Source organism: Gekko japonicus, unplaced genomic scaffold (genome assembly GCF_001447785.1).
Source record: "Gekko japonicus isolate JY-2015 unplaced genomic scaffold, Gekko_japonicus_V1.1 scaffold513, whole genome shotgun sequence".
Classification (NCBI taxonomy): domain Eukaryota; kingdom Metazoa; phylum Chordata; class Lepidosauria; order Squamata; family Gekkonidae; genus Gekko; species Gekko japonicus.
In genome coordinates this window covers 59,284-84,689 of record NW_015171519.1, presented here as the reverse complement: position 1 = coordinate 84,689, position 25,406 = coordinate 59,284, and the positions used below count along the sequence as shown (strand labels likewise).

The 25,406-nt window shown below is 48.7% G+C and overlaps 1 protein-coding gene across 1 annotated transcript; it reads left to right on the top strand.

The window, feature by feature from the left end:
- Positions 1–856: 856 nt before the first annotated feature.
- Positions 857–21,957, top strand: LOC107117320 (cytochrome P450 3A9-like). The gene is made up of 13 exons (XM_015419414.1): positions 857–1,020; positions 6,727–6,820; positions 6,939–6,991; positions 9,117–9,216; positions 9,523–9,636; positions 12,164–12,252; positions 13,397–13,545; positions 15,934–16,061; positions 16,392–16,494; positions 18,201–18,361; positions 19,885–20,111; positions 20,648–20,810; positions 21,738–21,957. Exons 1-13 carry the CDS (start codon positions 950–952, stop codon positions 21,813–21,815), a joined length of 1,530 nt encoding a protein of 509 aa, XP_015274900.1. The 5' UTR covers positions 857–949; the 3' UTR covers positions 21,816–21,957.
- Positions 21,958–25,406: the final 3,449 nt, after the last annotated feature.

Here is a 25,406-nt window from a genome sequence, read left to right as displayed (position 1 = left end):
CGGAGTTCCCCCCGGGCCCCGATTCCCCGGCGTCGGGTAACGGGCCTCCGGGGCGGGGGGAATTCCGCCCTACCGGGGGGGGGGGATTTGGCAGCCCTACCTGGAACTGGAATGCCAGGCCTATCATTACAGTCCCAGGACACATCTCCTACCCCCTGGGCTGTCATTCCACTCTGGAGCAGGTTATTCCAGTCCCAGAATACTCCTGCTAACCCCAGGGGCTACCATTGCACTCTGGGGCCTGTCATTCCAGTCCCAGAACACTCCAGTGAACCCAGGGGCCATCTAGTGATGAACAATAGATTGTGATTAGATAACTGAAACGAAGACAAAGTGGACAGCTCCCCTAATGCTAACTTGAAAGCAGAGGCGCAGCAGTTCTAAACCACATGGGATAACAGCGGCACCAAGCTGATTCTAAAATGCATATGTAGATTCGGCCTGAGTGATGGGAGGGGTAGAAATCCAACTCCTACTCCTACTCCTCTCTGAGTATATGCCCTAATATCCTCCTCAAAGTCTTCTGCCAAACATGGGGTGTTCCTCAGGAGAACAATCAATTCAGAAACACTTCCCTGAAGTTAGAACATTATTAAAAAATCCCCCAAAGCCTGCTTATGTAGCACAGCAGCCTGCCAGTGGGTATGTGCTATGGAACACACACACACACACACGTTTGTACATTGTCTTGCCATTAGAGAGCCTCCAGAGGTCATCTTTCGAAGGGAGGCCAAATGAAGTAATCCAGCCCTTCTAGGCTGGTTTGTTGAGTTATGAAACAGATAAGAGGTGGGGACTTCGCCTCTCTCTTATATAAAGCTCAATCCGATTGAGTCTGAACTGGAGTAGAGTGAATCAGAAGAGGTTGTGAAACGGCTGCTACTTTTAGCTCCGAACACAGGAAGGCGCACAACCGAGCCAGAGAAAGTCCAGCCGACCCGGAGTCGACATGGATCTCCTGCCGGCGTTTTCTCCTGAGACGTGGTTGCTTCTCACCGTCCTCCTGGGCCTTGTAATGCTGTACGTATGATTTTGCCTGTTTCCTCCCCCTGCCATTCCAGTCTGTTATAATCTGTGAAGGGAGGAAGAAGAAAGTAGTATTTCTGCTGGCTCCCTGAAGAGTTGTAGGCGCTTCTGAACGGCCAGGTGTGCCTAGACCGAGAGACTCCAAAGGATTTACCTTTATGCTGAGAGAGGATTACCTGAACCGCAATTCAGATTTCTAATTTTTTTAAGGTGGTCATACCTCTCTTCTTGTACCTGTGGCATGACCAGCAGAACGCCAACTAGGGCAGCTCCCTGCCATAAAACCATTTCCATGCCGGCCAATGCTGCACTTGTCGAATACCACTAGGGCTGCAAGGTCGCCCCTGGCCACTGGTTGGGGGGGGGGGCAGCTCCCGTTTGAGAAACTCCTGGAGATTTGGGAGCAGAGCCTGGGGAGGGCAGGGACCTCAGTGGGGCACCATGCCATAGAGTCCACCCTCCAAAGCATCCATTTTCTCTGGGGGAACTGATCTCTGGAGACGAGCTGAAATTCTGGGGGGATCTCCAGGTCCCACCTGGAGGCTGGCATCCCAAAATGCCGCCTACCTGTGCAGAAGCGACTGTGGTACGAGAAGAAAGAACTGGATGCTCTCTTCTTTGCCGAAGAGCAAGCGGCCTACTCTGAAGTAAGCCCCATTCTATTCAGTGGGAGTCCCTCCCAGGCAACTGTACCTTCCCTAAAGTTGGGGAAAAGACATCATTTTTTAAAAGAACAAATGTGATATTAGAAGTCGTGTCCCCTACTTCAGTCAAACATGATAGCGACTCCAATGTAATGTGGGGGGAAAAATGAACTTATTTTAAGGACGACTGTTTACAGTATAGGGTAGAATTCTGCCAGGGTGATATCTAGAGATGTTAACACAATGCTCCGTGTTGATTCCTATGTGGTACTGTAGACACCGTGCTTCCTTACTTATTTCAGCTCAAAAGCCTTCTGGCGATAAAATTAATTGGAAAAAGCCATACTGAGTAGATGAATGCACAAACAGACTGAGTGAATCAGATCAGAGGTCATTTCGGGGGGGATCGCGGGGGATCACAGTTCCCCCAGGTGAGGTACAGGGGGGCGGGGCACACGACGAAGCCCCGCCCCTGCTTCCGGCCGCCCCGCTTCCGGCCCTCATTCAGCCAGGAGGAGGCAGGAGAAGAGGGAGGGTAAGTTGCTTCCTCCCCACCTCTCCCCACCCCTGCCTGTCTGGGGCCAGGGAGGGCCTTGGTGGGGCTTCCTCGCACTCCCGCCGGCCTTGCAGGTCCACCGCCGGGCCCCTGATGTCAGGGGATGTGGCATATGCTAATGAGTTATGCTAATGAGTTCCCCTAGCTCTTTTTCTATGAAACGACCCCTGCTATTGGTCCATCGGTGTTAGTATCGCCTGCTCAGACTGGCAGCCGCTCTGGAATGGCCTCACACAACCTCCTACAACCTTCTTGGCCCTTTTCACTGGCGATGCCGGGGACTGAGCCTGGAGCTTTCTCCATGCCAAGCAGAGGCTCTTCCACTGAGCCAAGGACCTTCCCCATGTTAACGACTCAGGGGGGGCTGTCCAAGGGACCACGGCCTTGCTGGGACTCCTCCCCAATTCAGCTTCCACCAGCCTCTCATGAAAACACCACTGGGAGCACAGATTGCATTTAATCTGCCCTGTAACATCTCAGCTCCAGTGGAGGATTTTTCCTCCCGGCAATGTTCTCTCTAAAATGAGTTACTGTGAGCTGGCTCACAGTTTTTTAGCCTTCGGCTCACAGATTTTTACCTTCGCTCGGGAAGGATGGGCTCCAGAGCAAATTAATTTATGCAGCAGCTGAATCGCTCGCTCACAGCTTTAATGCCCGTAGCTCACAGAGTAGAATTTTTGCTCACAAGACTCCACAGCTTAGAGGGAGCATTGCTGCAGAGCAAACTAATTTATGCAGTAGCCAAACCTTAACCTTAATGGCAGTAGCTCGCAAAGTAGAATTTTTGCTCACAAGCCTCCACAGCTTAGAGGGAGCATTGCCTTCCGGCTTCTATCTTTGAAGAGCCAGTTTGGTATAGTTGTTGGGAACGCGGACTCTAATCTGGGAGAACCGGGTTTGATTCCCCACTCCTCCGCATTCAGCTGCTGGTGTGACCTTGGGTCAGTCACAAGTTCTCCCAGAGCTGTTCTCTCACAAGCAGTCCTCGAAAGAGCTCTCCCAGCCCCACAACCCTCACAGGGTGTCTGTTGTGTTGCCTTTCTCATCACAGCATTGCCTTAAATCTCGACACAAATTCCTACACTGGAAATGGCATTGCAGGAGAATTTGATGTGACAAATCTTGTGTGCAGGGGGGGGGGGATTGACATATCTTCAGTATTCTTTGGTGGTGAGTTATGATTGCAAATGTACTCAGGGGCTTTACAAAAATTACAGGTGCCACATCGACAGGCGCATAAGCGTTATTTATAAAGCTGGAAAGGAAAGACAGAAAGCAGAGTACATTTCTTGCTGATCGCAGCGTACCTGTCCTGGCACCGTGCCGGTCCAAAGGTTGCCCTGAAGGAAAAAACATGCCATGAACTTCTTTACAATGGTAGGAACAAGCGTGTTGACTAAAGGAAAGACAGCAGTCCAAGGAAAAGGAGAGGCAACCTTTGAAATGAGGAACCTGCCACTGGACGTCGACGGTTTTGGTCTACGCCTGCAAAGTTAGCAGTAGAGTTAGCCATGTTAGTCTGTTGTTGCAAAACGGTGCTAGTCTGCAAAATAGTAAAAAGCCCCGTAGCACCTTAAAACTAACAAATTTTGTCGTGGCATAGGATTTCGAGAAACAATGGCTCTCTTCGTCATCCGTGTTTCTCGAGAGCTTATGCTAGAATAAAGTTTGTTCGTCTTAAAGGTGCTACTGAGCTACAGATAACGGGTGCCCAAGGCAGGAGAAAGGACTGTACCCAGGGGTCATTTCGTAGAAAAAGAGGTGCAGGAGCTCATTAGCATAACTCTTTCGCATAACTTATTTGCATATGCCACACCCCCTGACATCACCGGACGTGTGTCAGAAGGCAACACCCACCGCTCAGGCTCCACTGGACTGTTTTGGATTGCTAGCTATGGGGGGAGGGACATGCAGATCTGTCCTCGCAGAGGAGGGAGAGCTTGTACCTCAATAAAACTTGGCCTTAAAGGTGCCACTGGACTGTTTTGGGCCGGGGGGGGGGGCTCTGCAACTTACCTGGCTGCTTCTTGCTCTGACTGAGGGCTGCTGGGAACAGGGGGTGGGGCTTGTTGCATGTGCCCGCCCCCTGGGCTCTTTACTGCCGGAGCTCCGCTCCTGTGCGCTCCTGCAGGAAATGACCCCTGACTGTACCACTCCAACTTCAAGACACTTCTCTGCAGCCGGCCTTGGAACTGTCAGGGGCGGCATGGAAGAAAGGTTTTTGAGCTGGTCCTGGCCTGCTTTTTTTTTTTTGTCTTTTACAAAGTAGTTCATTGCTCCTATATTGGTCCGGTATTTACTATGTGGCTGGAGGAATTCTCTCTCTCTCTCTCTCTCTCTCTCTCTCTCTCTCTCTCTCTCTCACACACACACACACACACACACACACACACACACACACACGAAAATAACTGGGGGGCGATTCTGCAAATTTAGAACCGTGTACGTGGCGAATATGGGGAAATACAACACACAACAACCCCCTCCCCTAAGTGACTATTAATTGTACACAGTGGCTTTAGATTTGCAAAAGAACATAAGAGATGCCAATGTTGGATCAGGCCAAAGGCCCATCCAGTCCAACACTCTGGGTTACACAGTGGCCAGAAATACCACGTGACATCAGGAGGTCCAGCAGTGGGGGCACTGTTTTGTGAACAAGTTCTTGCCAAATCAATCCCTTCCTTTCAGATGCTATATGACCAGGAGCTTATGATGGTGCGAATTTCTTGGCTTGTTAGGGTTGGAAAACACCCGGAGACTTTGGGGGTGGATCCGGGAGAGGGGCGGGGTTTGGGGAGGGGAGGGGCGTCAGTATGGTCCAAGGCCACAGAGTCCTCCCTGCAAAATAGCCCTTTTCTCCAAGGGAGCTGATCTCTGTTGCCTGGAGGCCAGTTGTAAAAGTGGGAGATCTCCAGGCCCCGCCTAGAGGCTGGCAACCCTATGGCTCTGTTTGGGCATCAAGTGGTGTAGGCCTCTGCTTGAGCTTGATCTAGAGCCAGGAGGAATCTGGGATGTGCCGACAACATCCCCCCCCCCTCGCCCCACCTGCAGAGAGGGCCTCTTTAAATACAGGGAGACACAATGCCAAGGGGGGCTGGCTACTGATTGGCTAACAATCGCTTGGATTTGCCCGTAACCACGAGGATTGGTTCAGGGCCCCAGAGGAAGGGCGGGACTTTGGGGGATGACGGCCACAGTGCTGATATGCATTCCGGGGCTTTGGAGGACTGTTTCCCAACATGGCACCTGCCGCACATTCCGGAGCCATTGGCCGGTAGGGCTTTTGGCTGCCCAGGGACCGGAGCGGCAGTCCTCCCTGAGCTGTGCGCCAGGGCTGCTTAATGGCCCAGACGCTCCAGGGATGTTCTCCACAGCCTCTGTGCTCAGAGGCCACCGTGTGGTTCTTGGAGACCCACGTACGGCTCCGTCTTATGGGCAACATCTCTGTGCACACCAGAGAGCCAGCGTGGCACAGTGGTTAAGAGAGGCGGGCTCTGATCTGGAGAGCCAGATTTAATTCCCCACTCCTGCACAGGAAGCCAGCTGGGTGACCTAGAGCTGGTCACCGTTCTCTCAGAGCTCTCCCAGCCCCACCTACCTCACGAGGTGCCTTTTCTGAGGAGAAGAAAGGAAGGCGATTGTGAGCCGCTTTGAGACCCCTTAGGGTAGAGGAGAACGGGGAATAAAAACCAACTCTTCTCCTCCTCCTTCTCCTCCTCCTGCTGGAAACCAGCCCGAAATAATGCTCTCTCTTCTTCTTCTTCTTCTTCTTCTTCTTCTTCTTCTTCTTCTTCTTCTTCTTCTTCTTCTTCTTCTTCTTCTTCTTCTTCTTCTTCTTCTTCTTCTCTGGTGACCCATGTTTGATTCCCCACTCCTCCTCCACATGAAGCCTGCTAGGGGACCTTGGATCAGTCCCAGTTCTCTCAGGACCCTCTCAGCCCCACTTGCCTCACAAGGTGCCTGTTGTGGAGAAAGGAAGGGAAAGGGGATTGTGAGCCGCTTTGATACTCCTTAGGGTAGAGGGAAATGGGGTATAAAACCCAACTCTTCTCCTTCTCCTCCTCCACCTGGAACCCAGCCCTAAATAATGCTCTCCACCAATTTGTATGCCTGACAGAGACATTCATCTTTTCCCCCTCAGCAGGCGGTGACTGTACGCAATTGTACAAATGGTGCCCTGAGCCCCAGTCTTCACAGCCAGTTTTTGTAGTCTCCTGAGAGCCAGTGCAATGCAGTGGTTAGAGTGCTGAACTGGCATGTGAGAGACTCGGGTTCGAATCCTCCACTCTGCTATGGACTGGGCGACCTCAGGCGAATCACTCTCTCTCTCGGCCGAGCCCACCTTGCAGGGTGGCTGTGAGAACAAAATGGAGACGGCATAAATGGAGTAAATCAACAAATAAAATATCGTGGAGAAAAGCAGAGTGTATCTAAATAAATAGTTTGCCCGTGACGGTTCTGTCTCAACTTTATACCTTGTTGATACTTCAAAAACAGATATGGAGTATGGCCGTTTCGTGTGTTCAAGAGACTGGGAATTCCGGGCCCCACGCCAGTCCCTTTCTTTGGCACTGCCTTGCACTACCGCCATGTGAGTATCTGAGACATTCGTGCCCTGCCCGTGAGCTTTCCCCTGTCCGAAACAGAATGCTGGTTTAGACGGTCTGTTCCGGTGGCGTAACTTTTTTCTCCCTCCACGTCTTCTCCAGGGTTTTGTGCAGTTTGATAGCATGTGCCACAAGAAATATGGAAAAATCTGGGGGTAAGTCATCTTTTTAATACCAGCTTGTATTTCTTTTCTTTTTTAAAAATAAGTTTATTTATACATTTTCTATTACATAAAATAACGAACATAGTAAAACATATACATTTGTTGGAAGTACAAATGGAAGATCCTCTAACAGTTTTTCCCCACCCAGTTATAAACTTTCTGCCATCTATTTTGAAAAATTCTTTCATCTTTTCCTGAAAGAATCGTATTCAGTTATCTAGTTCAGCTATTTCAATAATTTTATCCCTTAGCTCTTCTTTGTTGGGTATCATATCCTTTTTCCATTGTTTTGCAATTAATATTCTCGACATGGCAAGAATATACAATATGATTATTAAACCATCTCGTTTAATGCCATCCGGTGTGATAGTGAGTAAAAAGATTTCTGGTTTCAGCTGCAATTTAACCTTTGTAATTTCTTTTATCACTTTTTTTGGTAATCTTCCAGAATTTAACAATTTTTTCACAGTTCCACCAAACATGATAATATGTTCCAACATTGTTTTTACATCTCCAACATATCTCGGAGCTATTTTTATAATACTTAGAGAGTTTGTCTGGAGTATTTCTGAGTGTGGTCCCAGAGATCAGAAAAATACCCGGAGGAGGAGGTGTTCTTCAAGAACGCTGTATCTGCAACTGGGGCCCAATCTTCATCTAGCATTTGCTCCTCTGTTCTATCAAACCCACGCCGGAACAGAAATTCCACCTCGACATTGCATGCCACGTTCACTTTGATTGACTGTCGGATTTTATGGCCGTGTCCAGACTGCATGCTGCTTTCACTTCGTTTGATCTCTCAGTTTTATAGTAGCCGTCTGCATAGATTTATGGCCATTCTGCGGCCATTCAGTCTGCAGTCTGTCCAGCGTTGGCCCACTGTTCTATGGATTCACTTCCGTGTTCATACGCAGGTGGGACCTCCGCCTGGGAAAAAAATGGCAGTGAGGTTGGGAAGTGGCAGCCTGCGATCGCCACGTGTGTGATCGCGCCATGCCGCTTCTCCCCCCCCCGTTTGCCACACTTCACTGTCGACGTGTGATCACGGCTGGGGGCATGTGCGTGGAGCATCGGGGGAAACGTCTGGTCGCGATACCGCGCTTCATTTTGCTCTGGAGCAAAAAGCCACACTTCCAGTTTGGTGTAGTGGTTAAGTGTGCAGACTCTAATCTGGGAGAACCAGGTTTAGATTCCACACTCCTTCACTTGCACCTGCTGATGTGCCCTTGGGTCAGTCACAAGCTCTGGCACAGCTGTTCCTGAAAGAGCAGTTTGTGTCAGAGCTCTCTCAGCCCCACCCACCTCACAGGGTGTCTGTTGTGGGGAGGGGAAGGGAAAGGAGTTTGTAAGCCACTCTGAGACTCCAACTGAAGGGCGGGGTATAAATCCACTCTCTCCTCTTCTTCTTCTCCCCCCCCCCGGATTATCTCGCTCGCAGGGGTCATTTCGTAGAAAAAGAGCTAGGGGAAATCATTAGCATAACTCATTAGCATATGCCATACCCCCTGACATCAGGGGCCCGGCGGTGGACCTGCAAGGCCGGCGGGAGTGCGAGGAAGCCCTGCCAAGGCTCTCCCTGGCCCCAGGCAGGCAGGGGTGGGGAGAGGCGAGGAGGAAGCAACTTACCCTCCCTCTTCTCCTGCCTCCTCCTGGCTGAATGAGGGCTGGAAGCGGGGCAGCCGGAAGCAGGGGGCGGGGCTTCATCGTGTGCCCCGCCCCCCGCACCTCACCCGGGGGAACTGCGTTCCCCTGCGTCCCCCCCCCCGAAATGACCTCTGCTCGCTCGTGTGATTGGGGCCTGAAAGTAGATCATTTAGTAGATTGTTATGACCACAGCCTTAGATAGGTCTCCAGATCTATGCAGTAATTTCCCCACTCCTGCTACGTGACCATTCTTTAGGGCTGGCTAAATCTTTGTGCAGTTGCTGAGGGCCTGGCTACACGCTAGAATTTCTTCTAGGTGTATCTTACATAATTTTTTTTTCCTTTTGTGAATTTTGCTGTCAGGGGAAGAGTATGGAGGAGGAAAGAAGTCCGATAAAGGGCCAATATTAAGAACCTGCTGTAAACCTATTGCAAACCTGACCTTATTTACTTATTCTTATTCTCACTGCAGAATTTATGACGGCCGGCAACCTGTGTTAGGCGTAATGGATCCCACCATCATCAAAGCCGTACTAGTGAAAGAGTGCTACACCAACTTCACCAATCGCCGGGTAGGCACCCAACTTCTAACTTAATTGGCGTGGTGGGAGGAGGGATATATTTGCATGTGCCATCCAATCACCAATTTACTCCAGTGCTTGCTGGTGTCACAGGTCCCTGCGGGACAGCTCTATAGCCTCAAGTCTGGGATCTGCCATGTGTTCAGATCCTAGACAAACCGGCATAACCGGGTATGGTTAACATGGTTTCCTTTTTGCACTCTAGAATGTAGACTTGCCATGCGTTCAGGTCCTGACTCCCTGGCTTATCTAGAGAAAGCTGCGTACAGTTAACATGGTTTCCTTTTTGCACTCTAGAATATAGACTTGGTGGGAATGCTGGATCAAGCTGTGTCAATAGCAAAGGACGAGCAGTGGAAAAGGATTCGCACCGTCCTGTCGCCGACCTTCACCAGCGGGAAGCTGAAGGAGGTAAAAATGCGGGAAGGGTATGGGGACATTCAAATCCTGACTTACTCAGCTCTTGCACTGGAAGATATCGCCCGTTCAGCTCAAACACAATCTCCACGGCCTACTCAGCGCCCACTTTATGGAGAGTCAGAATTGCTTCCTACGGGCATGACGTCCATCTCAGACGTCCATTCGCCCGGTGGCCTTGGGGGGAACTGCCTAATGGTGTCATCCTAAGGAGAGCTACACCCTTCTGAGTCCGCTGAAGTCAATGACGTTCAGGACGGTACAGTCCCCAGGCTTTTCAAGGAATCGAGCACCTTTGGAATTCTGACAACTGGCCCGTAGCCACGGTGGGGCTATTCGGGGCTCTGCCCCCTCCCTTAAAGAAGAAGAAGAAGAGGTTGGATTTATACCTCGCCCTTCACTTGGAGTCTCAGAGTGGCTTACAAACTCCTTTCCCTTCCCCTCCCCACAACAGACACCCTGTGAGGTGGGTGGGGCTGAGAGAACTCTTTTTCAAGGACAGCTGTGCCAGAGCTTGTGACTGACCCAAGGTCACATCAGCATGTGCAAGTGGAGGAGTGGGGAATCAAACCCGGTTCTCCCAGATTAGAGTCCGCCCACTTAACCACGACACCAAACTTAAATGGACAGCCCCAGAAGATTTCCTTACAAAAATGCGTTTAAAATAATAATAATTTTTTTAAAGGGGTGCACTCCCTGGACACGTGCCAAATAGACCCAAGAATCACTTTTTAAAAAAGAAGTGCGCAAGAACCACCTTCCTCTACGGGAAGAAGCTCCTTCTTTCTTTTTAAATTTTCATTTGGAAAATAAATGGCAAATAATGGCAGCCCCACCAGGGGGAAAAAATTGCCCCACAAGCCACAAAATTGTGGCTATGAGCCTGCAAAGGGCGGTGGGCGCAACCACAAAAATGGCTGCTCTGGGAGGCGGAGCCAACCACAAAATGCCAGGGATCAAGGTTACGTAGAACTGTAATAGCAACTCTTCAACATTTCAGGCAGCAGCTCTGTTTGGCAGGATGCCTTTTAATCTGCACACAGCCAATCAGAACCAACCAGAAAGAACTGAGGCATAGCGTAAATATTCACATGATACAGATAAGTGCTATAAAAATGCTAAATAATATTCAAGTCAAGTTTACTAATACGGTCAAGCGACCAGCCAATATAAAACACTTCCAAAAGGAACAATAATATAAAATACACAATAAATACATAAAATTCAATTGAATATATAAAAGGCTGTTAAAACAAATACGGGAACAACGCAGTATATCATTAAGCAGAAACGGAAACTACGCAAATTTGTCATCAACTTAATATCTAGGGTACAAGCTTCCTCTTTTTAAGAGCCAGGAAGCAGAATTTTGCTACAGCTAAAGATATCCTCTCTTTCCGGTCTTCCAACAAAAAATTCCGCAGATTTCAACTGGACATCCAAGGGTTCAAATTTGGACAACAATGGAAAAATTAACAGCTGTCTCTCCATAGCATAAAAGTTACAATGTAACAGAATATGTGAGACCGACTCTATCTCAAGATTTGTACAAGGGCAACATCTTTGGAATATAGGCCAACGCAAAAACCTTCCTTGTAACAAGTTTGAGGGTGGGGCATCAAACCGTGCTCTAGAGAAAGCCCATCTATAGCCGTCGTATACAATGTTAGAGAGATATGGAGCGGGAGCAAAACCTGCCCAGGATTTTAAGACTCTATATCTTGAGGAGCTAAATAATATTGAGAGCCTTGTGTCTTGGTTATAGCGCTGGACTAATTAAATTAATTAATTATCGTATGGCATTCTGTGTCGAATAGCCAGGAGATCCTAAGATCGTCCGGCAGCCAGAAGTTCGAGCTCTTTGAGTGCTATGCACCACTAGGTGGCGAGCTAGACTTGTTTTTAAGGCAAGAGATGATCAGAGGCGGTTTGCCATTGCCTGCCTCTGTGTCACGCCCCTGGTATTCCTTGGAGGCCGCCCTTCCAAATACTAGCCAGGGCCGACCCTGCTTAGCTTCTGAGATCTGACAGCAGTGCCGGACTAGTCCCGGGGGAGGCCAGAGTTCAAGCCTCCATTCTGCCATGAAATCTCCATGGGTAACCTGAGCTCAGTCACACGCTCTCTCTGGACCTATCCTACTTCACAGGACTGTTGTGAAGATTAAAAGAGGCATCAGGGGAGCGTATTTGGAGGAGAGAAAAACAGAAGCCGCTGGGGGTACCTGCCGAGAGAAAAAGCAGGTTATAAATGAGTGAAATGAGATCTCCATTCTAAGTGCCCTGGTGAAATGGTGGGATAAACGTGTATTCATAGATGATGCATAAACAGTGTGTTACAGACCACATTAGCGGACCAGCCAGTTTCACACCTTCCCCTCTCTGCGGGAAAAGAAAAACGATTCAGCAGAGAATGCTAAAAAAAAAAAAATGCGATTGCATTTGCAGTTCTTTATGACATCCCCCCTCCCAAGCTTCTCCGATCAGGTCCTTAGATCAGGTCCCTCCTGCTTGTGTCTTTCAGATGTTCCCCATTATAAAAAACTACGGGGAAGTTCTGGTGCAGAACGTGCAGAAGAAAGTGGAAAGGGATGAGCCCGTCGAGGTGAAAGAGTAAGTCGCTCGACCAGAAGAAGAGGCAGTTCCCATCAGAAGCAACGTTTCGATCCATCCGCGGCGGGCAACGCAGATTGCCTGGCTGGAGGGGGGACTCTTTAACTTGTTGGCATGCAGATGGGATGGATTTAGGGTTCCCAGCATCCAGGTGGGGCCTGAAGATCCCTTGGAATGACAACTGATCTTTAGCTACCAGGCCCATAGCTATGATGGGGCATTTCGGGGCTAGGCCCCCTCAAATGGCAGGCCTGCCCCACAACAGCTGCTGGCTCTCCCCCACCTCCCCCGCCCCTCTCCCCCGCCCTCCCTTCCTGTGACATTAAAAGGGCCCTCCAGCTGATTGGCGGAAGCACATGGTCCGCCGAACAGCTGGAGGGCCCCTTAAATCTTGCAGGAAGGGAGGGAGAGGGGCGGTTGCATACCTTCCCTGAACTCCAGACGTCGATTTCCCTTTAAATGGTGTTTTTCAAATGGGGGGTGCTTGTGCCTGAATTCCAACTGGCGAAATCACCGCTTGGAGTTCAGGGAAGGTGTGCGGGCACCCCTCCCCTTCTGCCCGACAAAATCTCCCCATGTCACACCAACCCAAAATCTCTGGCTATGGGGCTGCCTCTACAGAGACTCCCTGGAGGAAATGGCTGCTTCAGAGGGCGGACTCTGTGGCATTATACTCTGCTGAGGACCTCCTCAGGCCCCACCCCCAAAACTCCAGGGAATTCCCAAAACAGAGTTGGCAACCCTAGAGGGATTCCTTCTAACAATTAGCTCCAATTTTCGGCACAAACATGTTTTTTTGTTGTGGTGTCTGAAGGCAGCCCACGACTTTCTTCCGGTTTGGATTCCGTAACTACATCTTCTGCTTATTTCCACAAGGGACTGAGAGTGGGTACCTAAAAATGAACCATGGCGATGGAATTCCTTCCCTTAATGGTGTCACCACCGAGCAGGCGCTGCCCGCCCTCGCCACCCTCTGTACCTCCAAAGGGAGCTCACGTTGCTTCAGTTCCTCTGGCACCGATTACAAGATTGGAAAAGTTTAGTTTGGTCACTGGGGCAAGAGGCAACATTTTTGTTACTTGTTTTTTTAACACACAACCCCCCCCCCAGCTTGGATGCTCTCCCTCTCCTCCCCCCCCCTTAGGATCTTCGGTGCTTACAGCATGGACGTCGTCACCAGCACCTCGTTCGGGGTGAATATCGACTCCATGAACAACCCCAAAGACCCTTTTGTCAAGGAGATCAGGAAGATGACCAAATTCAACGCTTTTGACCCACTCTTCATTTTGACATGTAAGTTCTCTTCGGATTGTCCAAAGCCCGGCAAAGGTCTACAGCCACGTTATAAGCATATTTTCGTACAATTCGCAGTTTTTCTACTTTTCACAGTTTTCCATGATTTTAAATTTTATTTTTTATTTTTACTGTTGAATTCTGACCACAGACCCGTGAAAGTTTGGCAATATTTCACAATTTTCGGATCCTGATTGCAAACCTTTGAAAGCTTGGCTATTTTTCTCTCTTTTTGCTGTTTTCTGACTTTTAGGAAGTTGACTGTGGACCTGTGAATATTTTCCTTTCCCCATAACTGTTTTGTTTTGATTTTCAGGTCCTGACCACAAATCTGTGAAAGTCTAGCTCCTTCCTTCCTTCCTTCCTTCCTTCCTTCCTTCCTTCCTTCCTTCCTCTCTTTCTCTCCCTCCCTCCCTTTTCTTTATTTGAGATTTCGTGTTCTGAAAGTTCTATGGAATAGGTGCTACTACTGAAAAGGCCCTGCACCTTGGCAAACAGAAATTTTGTCCAGAAAAGGGTTGCCAGTCTCTAGATGGTAATATTCAACGACTAAAGCACCATTTACGATGAATTGTATATTAAGACTGAAATAAAGGCACAATGCATTCTTTATGACAACTGACACAATATAGATTTTGTTTATAGAATTTACACGCTTATTTCAATCTTAATATGCAATTCATTGTACACGGTGCTTAAGTTCTTGAATATTGCCTTCCATAACGTGGCCCTTTTGTTGTAGTAATAGTCTTTAGATGGTGGCTGGAAGTCTTTTGCAATTATAACTGATTTCTAGATAACAGACGTCAGTCCCCCTGCAGAAGATGACTGCTTGGGAAGGTGGACTCTGTGGCATTATATCCAGCGGAGGTCCCTCCCCACCCCAAACCCCGCCCTTCCCAGGCTCCACCCCACAAATCTCCAGGGATTTCCCAACCCAGAGCCAGCAACCCTTGTGCAGAAGGGAAATGGAGCACAGTCTTCTCTGAGGGATAAATGGGACCACATGAGACTGGGGCTTGCTCATACAGACTTCCTCCTACATACCGAACATTTCCGTTGTGTTGGGAACAACACACAACCCGAATGTAGACTGTCACATAAGACAATCGGGGAACAAAAAGAGGGGGGGGAACTTAACCCAAACGAATTGAATTAAGAAACCAAAAAGTGAATTTCCACAAATAGAAGAAGAAGAAGAAGAGAGAAGAGATTGGATTTACACCCTGTCCTTCACTACCCAAAGGTGTCTCAGAGCGGCTTACAAACTCCCTTCCCTTCCCCTCCCCACAACAGACACCCTGTGAGGTAGGTGGGGCTGAGAGAGCTCTGACAGAAACTGCTCTTTTTTCGAGAACAGCTCTTATCAGAATTACGACTTGCCCAAGGTCATCCAGCCAGGTGCAAGTGGAGGAGTGGGGAATCAGACCCGGTTCTCCCACTTAACCACGACACCAAACTGGCCGATTAGAAACATATAATATAAATATTATCAAATATACCAAAATACATGTATTTATTACAAATTATGCAAAAACAGGCATAGGCTATTATTGGGCCTATATCTGTTTTTATCTAATTTGTAATTAATACATGAATGTTGGTATATTTGATAATATTTATATTTTCTAAAGGACATTACCTGTGGCGATCCTACATGCGTGTGTTTTCTGTTGTGGGCATGTGTTGGGAAGCGGCAACTGGCGGGTGCACGAAGCAACGGGACACTTGCAAGCTCTGGAGCAGTGTTCCCTCTAAGTTGAGTTAGTGTGAGCTAGTTCACAGTCCTTTAGCCTCCGGCTCACAGATTTCTGTCTCAGCTCGGGAAGGAGGGCCCCAGAGCAAACTGATTTATGCAGCAGCCAAATCGCTCGCTCACAACTTTAATGCCAGTGGCTCAAAAAGTATAATTTTTGCTCACAAGCAGGGGTTGTTTCGTAGAAAAAGAGCTAGGGGAACTCCTTAGCATAACTCATTAGCATATGCCACACCCCCTGACATCATAAGGCCCGGCGGTGGACCTGCAAGGCCGGCGGGAGTGCGAGGAAGCCCCACCAAGGCCCTCCCTGGCCCCAGGCAGGCAGGGGTGGGGAGAGGCAGGGAGGAAGCAACTTACCCTCCCTCTTCTCCTGCCTCCTCCTGGCTGAATGAGGGCTGGAAGCAGGGCGGCCGGAAGCAGGGGGCGGGGCTTCATCTTGTGCCCCGCCCCCTGCACCTCACCGGGGGAACTACGATCCCCTGCGATCCCCCCTGAATTGACCTCTGCTCACAAGACTCCACATCTTAGAGGGAACATTGCTCTGAAGGTTTCCCCCACAGAAGGCAGAAATGGAGTTTTGCTCCAGGGAGGAGGCTTCCCTTTCACGATGTGCCTCTCTCCTGTTGCAGTCACGTGCCCGTTCCTCATACCCCTTCTTCGGTTAATGAAGGTGAACCTCTTTCCCAGTGACGCACTGGACTTCTTCACAAGATCGGTTGAGAAAATAAGGGAACAGCGGCAGAAACAAGGCAAAGGGGTAAGAACTGGGATGCTGCCTACTGCTGGCATCAAGCATTGTCACCACAAAATAATAATAAAAGTCACAACAGCATCTCCCCTCCCAAATTCCAGCTCTGAGTAGGCTCTAAGAATAAAATGGCAGCCTTGTTAGAGCAGAAGAAAGCCTATTTTGTCCAGAGCTCCACTTCAAATGGCAGCCAGGCAGATACCTTTCCAAGCTCACAAGCAAGGTCGACTGCCTCTGCACAGGGAGGCTCCATTTAGCTCCCACGGTCCATGGCTGTCGACAGACCTTTCCTCTTTTCTCCTGTGCAACTCCCCATTGACCCATTCATTCCATTCCCAGGACCGGGTGGATTTCCTGCAGCTGATGATCGACTCCCAAGGAGAAAACAGCAATGGCGCCAACGGCCATCAGCAGAGCAATGGGATGGATCACTCATTCAAAGGTAACAGCACAGAAGTCGCCCCTCGCGCTTTGTGATTTGCGGGGCCTTGAAGTGAGGGCGGATGCAAGAGTTCTCTGTCGAAGAAGAAGAAGGCTAGGTTTTTATACCCCAGTTTTCCTCTACCTTAAGGAGTCTCAAAGCGGTGTACAATCGCCTTTCCCTTCCTCTCCCCACAAGAGGCACCTTCCGAGGTTGGTTGGGCTGAGAGAGTTTTGAGAGAACTGTGACTGGCCCAAGGTCACCCAACTGGCTTCATGTGGAGGAGGAGTGGGGAGTCAAACCCAGTTCTCCAGATTAGAAGAAGAGTTGGTTTTTATAACCCACTTTCCTCTACCTTAAGGTGTCTCAAAGTGGCTTACAATTGCCTTTCTCTTCCTCTCCCCACAACAGCCCCCTGTGAGGGGGTGAGAGAGTTCTGAGCAAACTGTGACTGGCCCAAGGTCACCCAGCAGGCTTCTTGTGGAGGTGGAGCGGGGAATCCAACCCGGTTCTCCAGATTAGAGTCTGCCGCTCTTAACCACTACACTGCGCTGTAGGTTGATACCAAAACAATCAGCATCAGTCCCAGATCTCACAATACACACAAAGTACAAAGATACATTCAGGAGATGCTCCAGGCAATCTCTAGAACGGCACCTATTCCGTCTGACGCTTTGTTAACAAATGCCTTCTGGACGTGATTCAACGCACAAGCCAGGGTCATGTAGAATTAAATCATTTTATTCAGTTTTCACATGCATTCAGGAGGGTTCTTACTTACATCTTTTGTGATCTAATTCTGTTCTCTGGCTCATGGTGAAAAAGATAGTGTGCAGTTTAAAGAGTAGACAGAGGAATGGGGAGAAGGCTATAAAACTCGAATTCCCGTGTCTCTGGGTGCCGGAAATGACTGTTGATCAGCCAGTCACAGGAATGCTTTTGGATGTCTAACTAAAGACTTCAATTCCCAGAGGCCACTGCTCTTAAAGATATGTGGCAGTTCTACTTAGCTACAGTTAAACCGGCTGGGTCAGCACAGCACCGATATCAGTGGAGTGGAGTCCCAGCAAGGCCCCGCTTCTCACTTTGCCCAAAATTGCCAAGGAGGTCAGAAACAGAAAGCGAGAATTCTCAGCTCAATAATGTCCCTTTCTGTCGGGGATAAGGGGACCCTTGAGTGACACCTGCCCATAGGTCCTCCAAATCCTGGCCCTGTCATTCAGTCCACATGTCTGGAATGCTCAGCAGGTTATTCTTCTCGACTTGGCAATAAATGCTGAACATGCCTCTGAATCAGTGTTGACAGAATCCACAAAGCAACCTTGGCAAGACGTCAAGTTTTCTTGGGTGTGTTCAGCAAACACGAACCGACAATACCTAGAAAAGGGATCTCCTCTGCTCTAGGTGTGAACCGGGAAGCTATTTTCTAGAGACAATACAAACAAACAAAGAGTCAAGTGTGAACTGGTGTTGTTGTTTCTTTTGGGGGGGGGAGAAACGCACTATAGGATTTGAAACAGAAGCCCAAGAAACTTGGAAGCATTTTCACAGTACATTCCCAGTGCTTGGGAGAGTCACACAGAGTGTTATGGGATGGTTCCCACACTCCACTGCGGTTCTGTCGAGGACAAACACACTCCAAATCCTTGCACACGCTTATGTAGCATAAGGACAGATGCTCACTGGAGTCTTTGGGTTTCATCTTTGCGGCCTCCATTTGTTTTTAGGCTTGACCGACACTGAGGTTCTGGCCCAAGCGGTCATCTTTATTTTCGCGGGATATGAGCCGTCCAGCAATTCCCTGGGCTACATCGCCTACCTCTTGGCCACGCACCCTGACGTCCAACAGAAGCTTCATGACGAAATCGAGTCTGTTCTCCCCAACAAGGTGAGCCCATCGACGGCACAACCAAAGTGGCCGGCGTCTCTCTTGGGTTTGCTCAGCACCCCCAGTTTGCGTCAATGAACAACACTCATCCTTTGAAACAAAAATGTCCCCTCCAGTCAACAGGCGGCCCTGCAGTCCTTCAGCCGCTTTGAGCAACACAAGAGAAACAGTAACTGGTCCTGAGCTACCTGGAAGCAAAGCTTCTAGGGGACAATTTCAGTGGCAAGACCCGAGCCCCTTCCGCTTTTTGAGATCTGGTCACCTTAGCCCTCACCTCACTCTGAGAATATCGGCCCATGTCACCCTCTCAGGCTTGTCCTAGAATCCACATTACTCTTTATTTATTGTATGGCTGAGTTACACACAGGAAGCGTAGAATAATACGAAGTATGTCACCAAGTTAACATCAGAACATAAGAACATAAGAGACGCCAATGTTGGATCAGGCCAAAGGCCCATCCAGTCCAACGCTCTGTATCCCACAGTGGCCAGAAATACCAGGTGCCATCAGGAGATCCACCAGTAGGGCCAGGACATTAGAAGCCCTCCCATTGTTGACCCCCCCCCAAGCACCAAGATGACAGAGCATCTCTTGCCCCAGAGTCCCTATCTATACCTTGTGGCTAATAGCCACTGATGGACCTCTGCTCCATATGCTTATCTAATCCCCTTTTGAAGCCGTCCATGCTTGTAGCCGCCATCACTTCCTGTGGCAGTGAATTCCAAGTGTTAATCACTCTTTGGGTGAAGAAGTACTTCCTTTTATCTGTTCTAACCCGACCGCTCAGCAATTTCATGGAGTGCCCACAAGTTCTTGTATTGTGAGAAAGGGAGAAAAGTACCTCTTCTCTACCTGCTCTTTCCCATGCATAATCTTATAAACCTCAATCATGTCACCCCTCAGTTGTCGTTTCTCCAAGCTAAAGAGACCTAAGCACCTTAACCTTTCCTCATAGGGAAAGTGTTTCAACCCTTTTATCATTCGAGTTGATACAAAGTGTATGCAGACCAATTGGGTAATCCCCTTACACACTAATATCTAAAGTTTCAAATCACTCATTCGCAGCTGGGGTGCAATTCTAGCTTCCCTCCTGGTGGTGCACCTTGGATAATGCTAAAGAGCTAGAACTTCTGGCTGCCAGACAATTGTAGGATCTCCTGGCTACACTACACACATGGAAACTTATCAACCAATCAAAAATTCTTTCTCAGGACGACTCGACAAAGGGTATAAGCATCCACAGTTCCTTTTTTAACAAAACTTACCCTTCTGACTCTCACACTTGTAAAAATACTTCTGAAGGCATATGGAGAAAATATCAAATAACTTTATTCTAAAAATAAAGGAATGGCTTGCTGGGAGTTTACGTGCAGTATACTTCATGTCTTCCGTGGTCCCTAAGCCCACAGACAAACCAAGTCTCTCCCAACTGCCGTCTGAAGTTTTTCATGTCCTTGGTTAAGAATGTCACGCACTGCCCACTTCGAAGTATGATAACCATCTACCGTTACCATCTCCAAAGGCCCCTCTCACGTATGATGCTGTCATGCAACTGGAGTACCTCGACATGGTGATTAATGAAACCCAGAGGCTGTACCCCCTCGGGGGGCGCCTTGAAAGGGTCAGCAAGAAAGACGTTGAAATAAATGGCGTGGTTATCCCAAAAGGCACAGTGGTGATGATTCCGCCTTACAATCTGCATCGGGACCCGGAATACTGGCCAGAACCAGAGGAGTTTAGACCCGAGAGGATACACTATTTCGATGGAATATTACAGCAGACACAGGCGGGGGGGGGGAGGTGTCTAGTGACCCCATTCTGTGTCAGCTCTGCTTGGGCCCCAATTTTTATCGAAGTAATTGCCGGAGGGAGGGTTGAGCCTTTGTATTCCAGGATCGTGGCGGTGGTGGAAAGTTCCATCAAGTTGCAGCTGTTTGGCTGGAGATCCTGGAGGTTTTCTGTCATCTTCTGGGCGTGGAGCAGGGGTCACTGGGGTGTGAGGGGGGAGGTATTTGTGAATTTCCTGCGTTGTGCCTGGGGTTGGACTAGATTACCCTGGAGGTCCCTTCCAACTCTATGATTCTGGGATTCGATGACTTATAGTGACACTTATGGGGTTGTCAAGGGGAGAGAGAAGCAGAGGTGGTTTGCCATTGCTGGCCTCTATATAGCCACCCTGGACTTCTTTGGCAGTCTCCCATCTAAGTGCTATTCAGAGCCAGATCAGCACTCAGACATCTGACCAGCAGCCGTTCATTTCTCTCATCTGTCTCGAATGCAACCAGGTTCAGCAAAGAGAACAGAGAAAGCATCGATCCTTACACGTACCTGCCCTTCGGAGCCGGTCCCCGGAACTGCATTGGGATGAGATTTGCGCTGGTCACGATGAAAGTGGCGATTGTGAGGCTCCTGCAGCATTTCTCCTTCAGGACCTGCAAAGATACCCCGGTGAGTGTCCCCAGATAGGTTTTTAAAATAGGCGGGTTTTTAAATTTAAAAAAAAGATTGCAAAAAATAAAATGAAATTGCAAAATGCAAAAGAGAGCCAGAGATTCCCCCCCCCCCTCTTACAAAGAAAAGCAGCCCAGAATCGAGTCCCTCTAAATGAAAGGACTAGAGGTTGCTGCGGAACTGGAGCTGCCCCCCCCCCAGTTTTCCCCATACTCCACCACCCAAACTTTTCTGGCTACCCCCCTGATATTATCTAAACCAAGGAAACCTAAGGGACAGTTCAGACGGGCAGCTAATCCCGCCATTATGCTGGCTCAAATTTGATCCCGATCTTTTAACTCCATCCTCGCACGACCAGACATCCCCCGGGGAAATCACCTTACCGTGCGCTGCTTCTGCTGTGGATTGTCTAGATGGCAGCCACTGAAGAAGGCACGCACGGTGGGTTTTTAAAAAAACACACAAAAACCTTTTGGTGCATGCACATAGGCGTGATATTGCGGCCTTGTTTATCCGCGGATGCGCAGAATCAAGATTTTTTTTAATTGCGCGCTGAAACGATCAGACGGGGGTAAGTCCGCGATTGGCCCGTCGGAACCGAAAATTCCAGATTTTAACTAGTACCTTTTTAGTATGGCTCTGAAGCGCGGCAAAACGGGATGCTCATGGAAGACGGACGTTTCCCAGATGTTGATGTCTGGACATTACATTTAAATTACATTTAATTTATATTACATTTAAATTAGATTGTGCCTCATGCGGATCTAAAGAGCCATCTGAATGCACCCTAAGAGTTAAGGTACCAGACCTCTAAACTGGTTCACCCATAAGGCTTATTCTTCAACTGGGATAAGTGGTTTGTTAACTGGAATTGAAACCTCCTGATTTATACATTTTTTCTTGCTGGATCTCTCACTACTCCAGATTCCCCTGGAGCTGAACTCCCAGGGCTTCTTAATGCCAAAGAAACCAATTGTTCTGAAGTTGGTGCCACGAGAATAGGAAGAATGAAGCTCGGTTGTGATTTGGATACCTGTGCAGAGGACGCAAACCGTTGAGACCTTGCACCATGCCCAATGCAGATTCTACGAAGAGAAATCCCATTTGTTCAGAAGACAACATCTAGATATCTGCCGGCAGACAGACAGACAGACTGAGGGATGTTATTAGCTGTCATAATGATTAAAGTCAAAATGATTCCTCTGATTAGGGCTTATCTGCACTTAAACATGCATCCGTTCCATTCCATTTTAACTGTCGTGGTTTCTCAGGAGAGAATCCTGGGAAATGTAGTTTGGGAAAAGATGCTGAGGATTTGGTTTCAGTCTCAGCTCACACAGGAGGGGAGGGAAAGAGTGAACCAGACAGTATAGCAGGTTCATGCTGGTCAGTAACAAACGCTGTTGTATTGGTGACATCTGACTGTGGTATTCAGCACACTATGAGGGTTAGATACCATTTCTGCATCCCGTTCCTAAAGAACATCCTGAATACGCTACCCATGAATCAAGCCTGCACACCAAGGTCTTGAAGAGAGGTGCACTTGCAGGAAACTCCCTGGAGGCAGGACGAAGGCCTTGAGCAGAAATTCAGGGAAGAACGGATGACAGTGAAATGTTTTGCGGAGCTGGATAAATTTTTCTGGTTTGATATATCACTCCAAATAAGGGAGGGGACATGAGAACGATGCTTCCAGCAAAATCCAAAAATAACAAAACTGGGGCAAAAATAATAGGCTGGATCCACGCAAATCACTTAAGTATGCATGCTAATACAGTCAGTTTTATGCTTGAAAATTATATACAAAATATCAACATGGCCTGCAAACCAAAGCCGTACAATATCTCAATGATATACAGAATTGTGAAACTTAATGATATCAGCTTTGAAGCTCAGGCTGTTAAGGACAGATCCAACATGAGAAATCCTCAAAGGTAATAAGGGCTAGTCCCAATACTAAATGTAGCAACTCTTGTGAAGAGATATCCTTAGAAACCAGGAAGTATAATTACAATTCAAGGAAAATTCTTACACAATATAAGTTGACTTGCTTCTGATGACGTTATGATACGAAATCAAGCAAAAGCCGGCTGCTTTGTAAATTCTTTGGCTGTTAGCAGCAACTAGTGTAGTGAAGTCCCACAATTCTTTGGCTGTTAGCAGCAGGGGTCGTTTCATAGAAAAAGAGCTAGGGGAACTCATTAGCATAACTCATTAGCATATGCCACACTCCCTGATATCAGGGGCCCGGTGGTGGACCTGCAAGGCCGGCGGGAGTGCGTGGAAGCCCCACCAAGGCCCTCCCTGGCCCCGGGCAGGCAGGGGTGGGGAGAGGCGGGGAGGAAGCAACTTACCCTCCCACTTCATTTGCTTCCTCCTGGCTGAATGAGAGCTGGAAGCGGGGTGTCCGGAAGCAGTGGGCGGGGCTTCATCATGTGCCCCCCCGCACCTCACCCAGGGGAACTGCGATCCCCGCATCCCCCCCTGAAATGACCTCTGGTTAGCAGCAACTAGTGTAGTGAAGTCCCACAATTCTTTGGCTGTTAGCAGCAACTAGTGTACTGAAGTTCCACAATTCTCTGGCTGTTAGCAGCAACTAGGTTGGGGAACAGGGACTTTGGGGCATCTGAAAGACGAACACAATTTTTTCTTCCACAATTCTCCTTCTTCCACGTTTTGTGGGCCAGAGCAGCTGAAAAAGTTGAATGTAGAAAACAAAAAACTGTATGTTGGACAAAAGTTGTGTTGGTTGTTTCAGGTGGCACAATACTCTTGTATGGTCTGGCCCAGCAGGGCTCTTCGGATGTTCTTATGGAGGCCTCGGCCTCTCTGCCCTGTTGCTGGCTCTCTGGAGGAACTGGTTGGCCACTGTGGGAGACAGGATGCTGGACTGGATGGACCCTCACTGGTCTGACCCAGCAGGGCTCTTCTGATATTCTTATCAGGGGAAGGCCTCAGCCTCTCTGCCCTGTTGTTGGCCCTCCAGAAAAATTGGTTGATCACTGAGGGAGACAGGATGCTGGACCCCTGGTCTGATCCAGTGGGGCTTTGGTGTAGTGGTTAAGTGTGCGCAGGGCCATTTTTAGGCAGGAACGCACAGGAACGGAGTTCCGGATGGCTCCCGAGTTGGCCACACCCAGCAGGAACTCATTCGCATAACAGGCCACACCCAACAGCAGAAACTCATTAGGATTGGCTACATTAGGGGTGTGTGGCCTAACATGCAAAGGAGTTCCTGCTACAAAAAAGCCCTGAGTTTTGACAACAAACAAGGTAAACAGAATAAGAAGCAAAAGGTGAGTGTGTCTGGATGACCACACTTCTGGTAACATGGGGGTGTGTGGCCTAATATGCTAATGAGCTGTGCTGTCAGGGGTGTGTCCTAATAAGCAAATGAATTTCTGCTGTTGCGTGTGGTCTATGAGTTCCTGCTGGGCTTTTTCTACAAAAAAAGCCCTGAGTGTGTGGACTCTAACCTGGGAGGACCAGGTTTGATTCCCCACTCCTCCACTTGCAGCTGCTGGATGGCCTTGGGCAAGCCATAGTTCTGGCACAGCTGTTCTTGAACAAGAGCAGTTTCTGTCAAGAGCTCTCAGCCCCACCTATCTCACAGGGTGTCTGTTGTGGGGAGGGGAAGGGAAAGGAGTTTGGAAGCCACTCTGAGACTCCTTTGGGTAGTGAAGGGTAGGGTAGAAATCCAATCTCTTCTTCTTCTCCTCTTCTTTTCTGATGTTCTCATCTGCATCAGGCTCATGCACACCTGAGAATTACTTTCTGAGCACAGAATCCTGAAAACACATCTATCAACGGGTGAAAACTTTGTAACACATCAATTGGCCCCAGCCCTGGATTAACCATTAAGCAAAATGTGCTCAGGCCACCAAGGGAAGGGAGGGGCCATAGAGTTTCCCGTCCTAGTTATCATGCCCTATAAGTAAATAATTTGTTCAGATTGCTTACTGCTATTTAGTGGTATTTAATACTGGCCTGGGTTTTTTTAATCTCTTTTCACCTTCAGCACTTATTGAGTCTTGCAGTGTGCTCATCTCCGTTTCAAAGCCGAAGAGCCAGCGCTGTCCGAAGACGTTTCCGTGGTCATGTGGCCGGCATGACTAAACACCAAGGCACACGGAACGCTGTTACCTTCCCACCGAAGTGGTCCCTATTTATCTACTTGCAATGTCTTGCTTTTGAACTGCTAGGTTGGCAGGAGCTGGCACTAGATACGGGAGCTCACTCCGTCATGCGGCACACTCGGGTCTCAAACTGCTGAACTACCGACCTTCTGCAGCCTGCAGTTCAGCGTCTTAACCACTTGAGCCACCGCAGCTCCTTAGAGCAGTTTTAGAAATCTCCCAAAAGCAGCCTGTAAGTGGGTATGTGCTATGGAACACACACAGACATTAGAAAGCTCCAGAGGTCATCTTTCACAGGGATGCCAAATGAAGTAACCCTTCTAGGCTGGTTTATTGATTTATGAAATGGATAAGGGGTGGGGACTTCGCCTCTCTCTCACGTTAAGCCCAATCACATTAAGTCTGAACGGGAGTAGACTGTGAAACGGCTGCTGCCTTTCGCTCCCAACACAGGAAG

Excerpts from the sequence above, each read along its gene's own strand:
- LOC107117320 (XM_015419414.1), top strand. The coding sequence starts at position 950 with ATGGATCTCCTGCCGGCGTTTTCTCCTGAGACGTGGTTGCTTCTCACC. Across the intron at positions 6,821-6,938 it reads CTGCCTTGCACTACCGCCAT|GGTTTTGTGCAGTTTGATAG; the intron begins GTGAGTATCTGA and ends CGTCTTCTCCAG. Across the intron at positions 18,362-19,884 it reads AGTCTGTTCTCCCCAACAAG|GCCCCTCTCACGTATGATGC; the intron begins GTGAGCCCATCG and ends CCATCTCCAAAG.